Here is a 10,557-nt window from a genome sequence, read left to right as displayed (position 1 = left end):
TAAGAATTTAGAGGTCAATAAAGGATAATTACAGTAATATTGCTCATTAATTTAAAAAAAAAATTTATGATCCCTCACTACTAGCGGTGCATAAAAGTTATTAATCCTCAGTTTTTACCCGAACCTTAGGAGAGAGTACAGAGAGCATAAGAGTGCACACGCAGAAGCACTTCAGAACCGCTACTGCAAGGAACTAAATTCTTAGTCTTCCTTGCACCAAGGAGCCTTAGACCAGGAGGCAAGTTTGCGCATGTGCAACCACGCCCCGCAAGCCGGCCGCGGGCTCAACTCCGCGCCAAAGGCGCCTACTTGTGCGCCTGCGCCGTGACCCAGACGTGGGACTAGCTAGGTTGTAAACCATGGCGTGGGTACCCGCGGAATCTGCAGTGGAAGAGTTGATGCCCCGGCTGTTGCCAGTGGAGCCCTGCGACTTGACAGAAGGTTTCGACCCTTCCATACCCCCGAGGACGCCTCAGGAATACTTGAGGCGGGTCCAGTGAGTGATTTGGCCTGTGCGGGTGGGCGGGCGTCCTTCCTGTTCCCCGGCGGGAGCCGCACGCCCCGTCCAGCCAGCAGTGTGATGAAGCCCTGCCTTGGTTCCGTCCAGTCTCAGCTCCGGTCGGATCCAGATCACTTGATTACAACTTTACGTGGGCGAGTTTCTATGAACTTACTTATAATTAAACTTGAATACCCATGAAAAGATAATTTAAGAAATTGATTGATCAGTACCTCAATTGTGGTTCTGAACTATTTTTTCTGATTTCATAATGAACTGTAGAAATTGATAGCTTGTTTGATTACACATGAACAAAGCACATGTAATCACATTTCTTGCATTTATTACTTACTTGTAGGATCGAAGCCGCTCAGTGTCCAGACGTTGTGGTAGCTCAAATTGACCCAAAGAAGTTGAAAAGGAAGCAAAGTGTGAATGTTTCTGTGAGTTTTATTACCCGTCTGGGAATTTTTTACCCCCCCCCCAAAGTAAAAGTCCAAGGTTCTTCCTATGGTATCCAACAGTATCTATCAGTTAAGATATATGTAGTATTTGACAACTACTCCCTGATAAGTTAGACATCTGCTTGTATTTTTTCCTCCAAAAGGACAATTGTCATTTACTGCCACAAGAAGCTCTCAGTAACCCTGGCATTTGTAGAGATTTGCTCTTCATACTTAGGGGACATGATCCAATCCTAAAGAAGTCTTTAAATGGGTCCTTTATGCTAACCTTTATTCTTTTTATTTTTTTAAAATATATTTTTATTGATTTCAGAGAGGAAAGGAGAGGGAGAGAGAGGTAGAAACATCAATAATGAGAGAGAGAGAGAAAAAAAAAATAATGAGAGAGAATCATTGATGGACTGCCTCCTGCATGGTCCCTACTGGGGATCAAGCCCGCACTGAGGCATTTGCCCTGACTGGGAATCAACTGTGACCTCCTGGTTCATACACTCAACCACTGAGCCACACAGGCAGGGCATAACCTTTATTCTTAAGTAAACTTGTCCAGTTATCTTCATAATTTTTATCGTACTATTTAATTTTAGTGTAGGTTGCTGCAAATTATGTTCAGATTTTGACTGGGTGTGTTTTTGTTTTTAAGAAAAGAAACCCATATATCTTAACCTTTTTTTAGCTACTTGTACACTGAACATTTTCATTCATTTATCCAGCACATATTTTACTAACCAGCTAGGTTGTGCCCAGCACTGGGAATAAACAGGATGAGACAGAAAAGGCCCCTATCCTTATAGAGTTTGCACTCTTCTGAGGAAGACAGATGATAAATGAACAAATTAAATAATTATATATTGTGACTGCTGCGTGAAGAAAATTAACATACATAACAACCAGTAAATAACAGGGAGAACTACTTTAGATAGTCACAGAAGGTCTCTCTTGAGAATGTGAATTTCATTTAAAGTCAAAGGAGAGCAGCAGTTTTGTTGTGTTTTAATATATTTTATTGATTTTTTTAAAAATAAATTTTATTGATTTTTTACAGAGAGGAAGGGAGAGGGATAGAGAGTCAGAAACATCGATCAGCTGCCTCCTGCACACCCCCTACTGGAGATGTGCCCGCAACCAAGGTACATGCCCTTGACCGGAATCGAACCTGGGACCCTTCAGTCCACAGGCCGACACTCTATCCACTAAGCCAAACTGACTAGGGCTATTTTATTGATTTTTTACATAGAGGAAGGGAGAGGGATAGAGAGTTAGAAACATCAATCAGCTGCTTCCTGCACCCTCCCCACTGGGGATGTGCCCGCAACTAAGGTACATGCCTTTGATCAGAATCAAACCTGGGGCCCTTGCCAAAACCGGTTTGGCTCAGTGGATAGAGCGTCGGCCTGCGGACTGAAGGGTCCCAGGTTCGATTCCGGTCAAGGGCATGTGACTTGATTGCGGGCACATCCCCAGTGGGAGGTGTGCAAGAGGCAGCTGATCGATGTTTCTCTCTCATCGATGTTTCTGACTCTCTATCACCCTTCCTTCCTCTCTGTAAAAAAATCAATAAAATATATTTAAAAAACAAAACAAAACAAAAAAAAAACCTGGGGCCCTTGAGTCCGCAGGCCGACATTTTATCCACTGAGCCAAACCGGTCCTAACCAGAGCAGCAGTTTTAAATTGTGATAAATCCTTTTCCTTTTATGTTCTAAGTAATTCCTTTATCTGATGTTTGTAATTAGCACATTTTAATTCAGACACTCAGTGTTTCATATAAGTATTTTTTTAGTTGATGAAACATAATGCCTTATATACCTGGCTTTAAAAACTGCGCTAAGTTTTTGTTTTGTTTTGTTTTGTTTTTTTTAATATATTTCTATTGATTTCAGAGAGGAAGGGAGAGGGAGAGAGAGATAGAAATATCAATGATGAGAGAGAATCATTGATTGGCTGCATCCTGCACGCCCCTTACTGGGGATCTAGCCTGAAACCTGGGCATGTGCCCTTGACCAGAATGGAACCCAGGACCCTTCTGTCCACAGGCCGACACTCTATCCACAGCCAAACTGGCTAGGACTGCACTAAGTTTTATTTCAAGGCAATATGTGATAAATTGTGAATTATGTATTGTTTTAGGAAATAGAAGTAGACCTTTCAGGATCAAATGTCTTAAATTATTTGAGTATGTTCTGCCTATACTGAAATTGTTTATTTGGGGCATATCTTTTTGTTTCAGACTTTTGCTATACTAGAAAGGTAGGACTAGATTATATCTTTAGTGCTCATATCATGTAGATTTCTTAGATATTACAACTATAAACATTCCAGATTGTTTTTATTAAAGTGACTAAATAAGGATCTTTTCCTAACATTTTATTTTTTAAAATAATGTTTTTATTTATTTTAGAGAGGGAGAGAAAGGGAGAGAGTGAAACACAGATCGGTTGCATACACCCTAACCAGGGATGGAACCCACAAATTGGGCATGTGCCCTGACCAGGAATCAAACCAGCAACCTTTTGTTTCATGGTATGAAACTCAACCAATTGAGCCACATGGGCCAGGGCTCCTAACACTTTAAACTCAGACATACATAGTAAAGTGAAATGCCTACCTACTTTTTTTGCATCAGCAAAAAGTACTTTTTTTATAGTCTTAATCATTTACTGTATTATTCAGTGTTCATGTTGATTTTACTTCTCAGAGGCCTGAGATGCTAGTTACAACACTAACGTTGATTCTAAAAATTACAAACTGATCTCTAGCTTTCAGGATGCCAACCTGCTCCTCAAGGCTATTCCCCCACACTTCAGTGGCAACAGCAACAAGTGGCACAATTTTCAACTATTCGACAGGTAAGTGTACTTTAATTATTTAATCAAATTAAATCCCTCAGATTTATTTCTGCATTTAGACTTAAGTTCAAAAAGTAAGATTTTTTTTTTGTGAACTGTAAAGAATATTTATGAATCAATTACCAATTTATTATAATCATTAGACATAATACAGTTTGAAATATATTTTCCAAGTTTTAGGATTATTAGAATGTTGTACAACAATTGATTTCTTTTCAGTCATCCGTTCTCTGAAGCTCAGTGTCTAACTCTTCTTCCTATAGAGTGTGAACAGACATAGAAGTCACTGGAAATCACAACAGTTGGATAGTAATGTGACCATGGTATGTAAGTTTCTCTGTTTACATTGCACAGTGTGTACTTATTTAAAATAGTCCATGTCTACTTCCAGTCTTTAAAGATTCATTTACTTTGTCCATATTACTTTCTTTTTTTCCAATCTACCCTTAATAGTAACAATTCCATTATATTAGTGGCCTTAAAAGTATAAAATCAGTAAGGCAAGTTGTTATTTTATATCCGTTTTGATCCATAGCATTTTAGGAGATTTTGGATAGGTAATTGTTAGGCCTCCACAAAGTTGTTTATTTTGTTATTGATAATCCTTACCCGAGGATATTAATTCCATTGATTTTTTTTTCTGATTTTTTTTTATTTCAAGAATAACGATTTTAAATATAATAATGTTACATGCAATAAACCTTAATCTTTTAAGAAAAATGATCTTAAATATAATAATGTCACACGCAATAAACAATATCTTCAAGAAAAACGATTTTAAATATGATAATGTTACATGCAATAAACACCAGTTATTCAAGAAAAATGATTTTACATATAATAATATTACATGCAATAAAAATTAATATTTCAAGAATAAAAGGATTTTAAGTATAATAATATTACCAAAACTGTACTTACATAGTATAATATCACAAAAGTTGTAGGAAATATTAAAAATCTGCAAATAATAGGATTACTTCTATTATATTCTAGAATATCCCCAGTTCTATTTTTGTTCATCAGTTTATATTCCTCAAATGAGTGAGATCATATGATATTTATCTTTCTCCGACTTGCTTATTTCACTTAGCATGATGCTTTTAACGTCTATTTTGTCAGATATGAGTATTGCTACTCCAGCTTTTTTTTTCTTTTCCATTTGCATGGAAAATTTTTTTCCATCTCTTCACTTTTATCCTGTGTGTGTTTTTTGTTTTGAGGTGGGTCTCTTGTAGACAGCATATGGTTGGGTCATGTTTTTGTATTCATTCAGCTACCCTACACCTTTTGATTGGAGCATTTAATCCATTTACATTTAGGGTTATTATTGAGAGGTACTTATTTTAGACATTTCAGTTCTGTATGGCTTTGATTCTCTCTCTGTTTTCTTCTCAGCAATCCCTTACAGCAATCCCTTTAGCATTTCTTGTAATGCTGATTTGGTGGTGATGTACTCACCTTTTTAGCCTTTTTTTTTGTTGGGGAAGCTCTTTATTTGACCATCTATTTTGAATAATAGCCTTGCTGGATATAGTAATCTTGGTCTCAGATCCTTACTTTCCATTACCTTGGGTACTTTATACCATTCCCTTCTGGCCTGTAGAGTTTCTGGTGAGAAATCAGGTGTCAGCCTTATGGGAACTCCTTTGTAGGTAACAGTTTTCTGTTTTTTCTTTTTTTTTTAAAATATATATTTTATTGATATTTTACAGAGAGGAAGGGAGAGGGATAGAGAGTTAGAAACATCGATGAGAGAGAAACATCAATCAGCTGCCTCCTGCACAGCCCCTAGTGGGGATGTGCCCGCAACCAAGGTACATGCCCTTGACCGGAATCGAACCTGGGACCCTTGAGTCCACAGGCTGACGCTCTATCCACTGAGCCAAACCGGTTAGGGCAACAGTTTTCTCTTGCTGCCTTTAAGATTCTCAGCTTCCCCTAATCTGCTGTGTATTCCTTCCAATGTATTCTTTATTTGTGTTATGTCATTCTTTATCTCAGACTGTTCTTCTTTCATAGTCTTTTTTCATACTGTTAAGCATTTTTAATATCATTACTCTGATGAAAGTGAAGGGATGGAAAAAAATTTTCCATGCAAATGGAAAAGAAAAAAAAAAGCTCGAGTAGCAATACTCATATCTGACAAAATAGATGTTAAAAGCATCATGCTAAGCGAAATAAGCAAGTCAGAGAGGGCACAGGCCAGGCCAAGGGACCCCACTGGTGCACAAATCCATGCACTGGGCCTCTAGTATATATATATAAACATTTATTTATTGATTTATCCAATCACTTATTAAGCACCTACTATCCTATATAATAAAAGGGTAATATGCAAATTTACCCTAATGGCAGAATAACCAGACACAACCAGTCACCATGAGGTCATTGACCACTTTTTGGTGCCTTTTCCTGGCTGGCAGGCTCCCATCACCTGATGGCGAACAGGGAACCAGGGATGGGCAGCAGGAAACGCGGGCGATACCAAGCCAATGCCCCTGCCCTGCCAGTCACCCCACATACGGGGGTGACCCACAGTGGGGGGGTGGGTCTGGCAAGTGGGTGGGAACAACCAACCTCTCGGTCCCTCCCTGTAGCTGTCAGGCTCTGATCACCCCATGGTGAACAGGGAACCGGGGGTGGGTGGCGGCAGGGGATGGGGCCGGCAGCCGGGGAAGATGGCCCTGATTGCAGGCCAGGCCTAGGGACTGGACCGTACCCATGCATGAATTTCGTGCACTGGGCTTCTAGTATTTAATCAGGGTATTTAGTGCAACCTGCAGCAGAAATAATCTCTAACCTAATAGAATAATGGAGAAAGGTGGATAACAAATAGGTTTTAACCTTTTAGGGGTTTCATATTCATCCTGAGAATCTAATGAAAGCTATCCTCACGGGGGGAAATACTACACCTTTGCAAAGTAAGGTAAAAAGTGATGTATACAAATAAAAATAGTTTTATTAAGATAGTTATATTTGGCTGAGTGCTCCCCACTGATCCTGCCTTTTTTTTCTGACAATGTAAAATATATCTATTTCTTCTTTGGTTAGACAGTCCATCAAGTATGTGAGGCATATAATCATGTCTCTTTCCCTGGAAAAAACCTCCTTCGTTCTTGTTAGCATTCTTTTTTTTTTTCTTTCTAAATATGTTTTTATTGTTTTTTAGAGAGAGAGAAAAGGAGAAGGAGAGAGAGAGAGAGAGAGAGAGAGAAACATCAATGAGAGAGAGAAACATCAAGAAACATTGGTTGGCTGTCTCCTGCATGCCCCCTACTGGGGATCGATCTGAAATCCTGGTATGTACCCTGACAGGGAATCAAACTGGCGCCTCTCTGTGCATGGGATGACGCGCAACTAACAGAGCCACACCGGCCAGTGCTCTTGTTAGCATTCTTAATGTGTATTCTTTTTCACACCAGTTTCCATGTTTATCATCCTTTTTTGAGCATTCTCTTGCTTGTTAGTGTCCATTAAAGTGTGTTCCAAAGTAAAAATGTCCCACATATGGTATGACCAGTTGGGCACTGTAGTAGTTTGGGCCCCCATAGCAAATACCACAAACTAGATAGCTTAACAACTAGTAATTTACTTTCTCATTAGGTTAGAAATCTAATATCAAAGTGTCAGTAGGTTTGGTTTTTCTCAAGGCCTCTCTCTTTGGCTTGCATATGCTGTCTTCTCATTGTTCGTATAGTCTTTCCTCTGTGCACACACATCTCTGTGTGTCCAAATTTCCTCTTCTTGCAAGGGCATCAGTCAGATTGGATTTGGGCCCATTCTGCAATTTACCTAAATCACCTCAATAAAGGCCCTGTCTCCAAATATAGTCACATCCTGAGGTACTAGGGATTAAGTTTTCAACATTTGAATTTGGGGAGGGACATCATTTAATCCATAACAGGTACCATATTTTTGTGTTGATGTGATGGAACTATGGAAGAATCTTCATTTCTTTTTTCACAATTCTGTATTTTAACAATACATAGAAATAAGTAAATTTATTTTTTTTTTTCTTTTAGCCAAAATCTGAAGATGAAGAAGGCTGGAAAAAATTTTGTCTGGGTGAAAGGTTATGTTCTGAAGGGGCTGTTGAACCAGCTAAAAATGAAAGTCCTGGAATAGATTATATACAAGTAGGTGATAAGTAGTTAAAACAACAAAGTATTCTAGTTCTAGTGCATCTCTTTTTTTTAATATATATTTTTATTGATTTCAGAGAGGAAGGGACAGAGAAACATCAATGATGAGAGAGGATCATTGATCGGCTGCCTCCCACACACCCTACACCAGGAATAGAACTGCAACCTGGGGATAGAACTGCAACCTAGGCATGTGCCCCATCCGGGAATTAAACCATGACCTCCTGGTTCATCCTAGACGCTCAACCACGGTGCCTTGCCATTTGGGCCATCATCAGCAAGCTACAGCCTAGTCCAAGTCCAGTCCATAGCCTATTTTTTATACAGCTCATGAGCTAAGAATGGTTTTTATATTTTTTAAGGGTTATAAAAAACAAACTAATAATATGTGACTAAGACAGTGTGTGGCCTGCAAAGCCTAAAATATTTAGTTTGGCCATTTACAGAAAATGTTTGCCAACCCCCGACTTAGCGTATTACCTCTTTAATTTAAAAATTGGTATCCCAGTTTCTGAAACAATGTACTGTGACATTTTGAGGTTGGCTTTATATAATTAATGTTTTAATTAGATAGGATTTTTTTAAAAATTGTTAGTCATGGGTCAAACAATGAGTGACAAGTGGAAGGGAAACAGGAAAACATAGGACATGATGAGGGATGTTCTTAAAAATCCTTAGTAAATTTCATATTCTGGAGATGGAATGCTGAGAGTACATTTAAATTTCATAAAGCGTCATAAATTATGTGGACAACTCCTTCTTGTCCTTCAGGATTCACCTGCCCTCAAGTTTGCAGATGTTTCTATGGAACCCTCTGCATACATTAGCATTACCACTAACTCTATATTATGTTGTTCTGTTCTGTTGAATAGGTATTTATTGTGTGCTACATGGTACCACATTGTGTTTTTCCTATTTAAAACTAATTTATCCCCAAATGTAAAAGCTCCAAAAATCACTAAAAAGACAGAACCCAATTAAAAACAAACAATAGTCCAATAATACAAATAGACCTCACAGAAAGGAAATACAAATTGTTCTTATATGAGAAGATGCACAAACTCACTTGTAATACAAATGTAACTTGTAACTATATTGAGCTGCTATTTTTTCAGGTAATATATTGGCAAAGAAAGCTTGATATACTGTGTTGATAGGGCTGGGAAAACAGGTATTCTCATATATGTGTTGAGAGTGAAAAATAGATTCAGATCTCCAGGGGAACCAATTTAGCACTGTTTCTTATACAACCTATTCTTTTTTTTAAAAAAGATATATTTTTATTTATTTTAGAGAGGAAGGGAGAGGGAGAGAGAGATAGACACATCAATGATGAGGGAGAATCATTGATAAGCTGCCTGCCTCCTGAACGCCCCACACTGGGGATTGGGCTCACAACCTGGACATGTGCCCTAACCAGAAATTGAACCTTGACCTCCTGGTTCATAGGTTGATGCTCAGCCACTGAGCCATGCTGGCTGGGCACATGTCCCCTTAAGTTTCTCACAAGTCTATGCTATTTTCATAATCAATGCTCTCAGCATTAAGCTGCAAAGTAGAATTTAAAAATTTGAATCAGATTAGGTTTGAAAAAAGTCATTCTAATTCAACTGCCCTTTATTCTTGAAATATTGGCTTTAGCTGAAGGTTCTTTTTAAATACTCAATGAACTATTTATTTGTGGGGGTTTTTAAATTGATTTTGAGAGAGAAAAACATTGATTGGTTGCTTCCCGCATGTGCCCCAACCGCGAATGGAACCTGCAACCTGGGTATGTGCCTTGACTGGGAATTGAACCGGCCACCTTTTAGTGAGTTGGACAATGCTCCAACCAAGTCATACTAGGCAAGGCTAGCTGAAGATTTTTTAAAAGATTGTATCAGTCCTGGCCAGTTAGCTCAGTGGTTAGAGTGTTTGGCCTGTAGACAGAAGTGTTGAAGGGTCAAGGGCACAGTCAAGGCCACGTATCCCGGTTGCAGGCCCAGTCCCTGGCTCCTGGTCCCCAGCCCTTGTCAGGATGTGAGGGAGGCAACCAGTCAATGTGTCTCTGACATCAGTGTTTCTCTGTGTCTTTCCCCCTGCCTTCCATACGCTCTAAAAAAATCAGTGGAAAAAAGTATCTTCAGATGAGGATTAACAACAACAACAAAAAGTGTATTACATATTTATGTTATAGTATTAATAATATCAGTATATTTTTAAAAATTTTTCATACTTTAACATTTTAATTACGGAAATCATTTTTTGTTTTTAAATTTACATGTTCAGATTTCAAGACATTATTTGGGGGGCATTACCAATGCAATACTTCATGGAACATTTTATTATAATAGGTAATAAAGGAATTTTGTTTTATAGCCATTTTTGGTTTCTAAATAATAGTGTGATGAAAAATTCACCAGTTTGAAAAAAAATTAAATCCCTCCTTATAATACTATTTAGTAAATTTCAATCTCATTTTTCTTTCAGATTGGTTTTCCTCCCTTGCTTAGTATTGTTAGCAGAATGAATCAGGTAAAGTCTGTCTAATAAGTATATATGCATTCTTTTGTTTGTGGTGTGTGTGAAAGTATTTGAATACATTTACTGAATATTTATGC

The 10,557-nt window shown here is 38.2% G+C and overlaps 1 protein-coding gene across 11 annotated transcripts in view; it reads left to right on the top strand.

The window, feature by feature from the left end:
• Window positions 1-313: 313 nt before the first annotated feature.
• Window positions 314-10,557, top strand: part of GEMIN2 (gem nuclear organelle associated protein 2) — a 49,568-nt gene continuing 39,324 nt past the window's right edge. For 6 of the 11 annotated variants that reach the window (XR_013960736.1, XR_013960737.1, XR_013960738.1 and 3 more), the window contains exons 1-6: window positions 327-496; window positions 858-942; window positions 3,723-3,812; window positions 4,076-4,135; window positions 7,838-7,951; window positions 10,427-10,471. Coding sequence is in view for 8 of the 11 variants with exons in the window: in XM_080671051.1 (XP_080527177.1) it covers window positions 360-496; window positions 858-942; window positions 3,723-3,812; window positions 4,076-4,135; window positions 7,838-7,951; window positions 10,427-10,471 (531 nt within the window). In the remaining 3 variants the exon portion in view is untranslated. Of the gene's footprint in view, window positions 655-857; window positions 943-3,722; window positions 3,813-4,075; window positions 4,136-7,837; window positions 7,952-10,426; window positions 10,472-10,557 lie in introns of all 11 variants that reach the window. The other 5 variants (XM_080671058.1, XM_080671053.1, XM_080671054.1 and 2 more) reach the window with 4 other exon arrangements.

Source organism: Plecotus auritus (assembly GCF_963455305.1).
Source record: "Plecotus auritus genome assembly, chromosome: 1".
NCBI lineage: Eukaryota > Metazoa > Chordata > Mammalia > Chiroptera > Vespertilionidae > Plecotus > Plecotus auritus.
The sequence above is the reverse complement of the archived record's forward strand: the minus strand, read 5'-3'. Positions and strand labels throughout refer to the sequence as shown.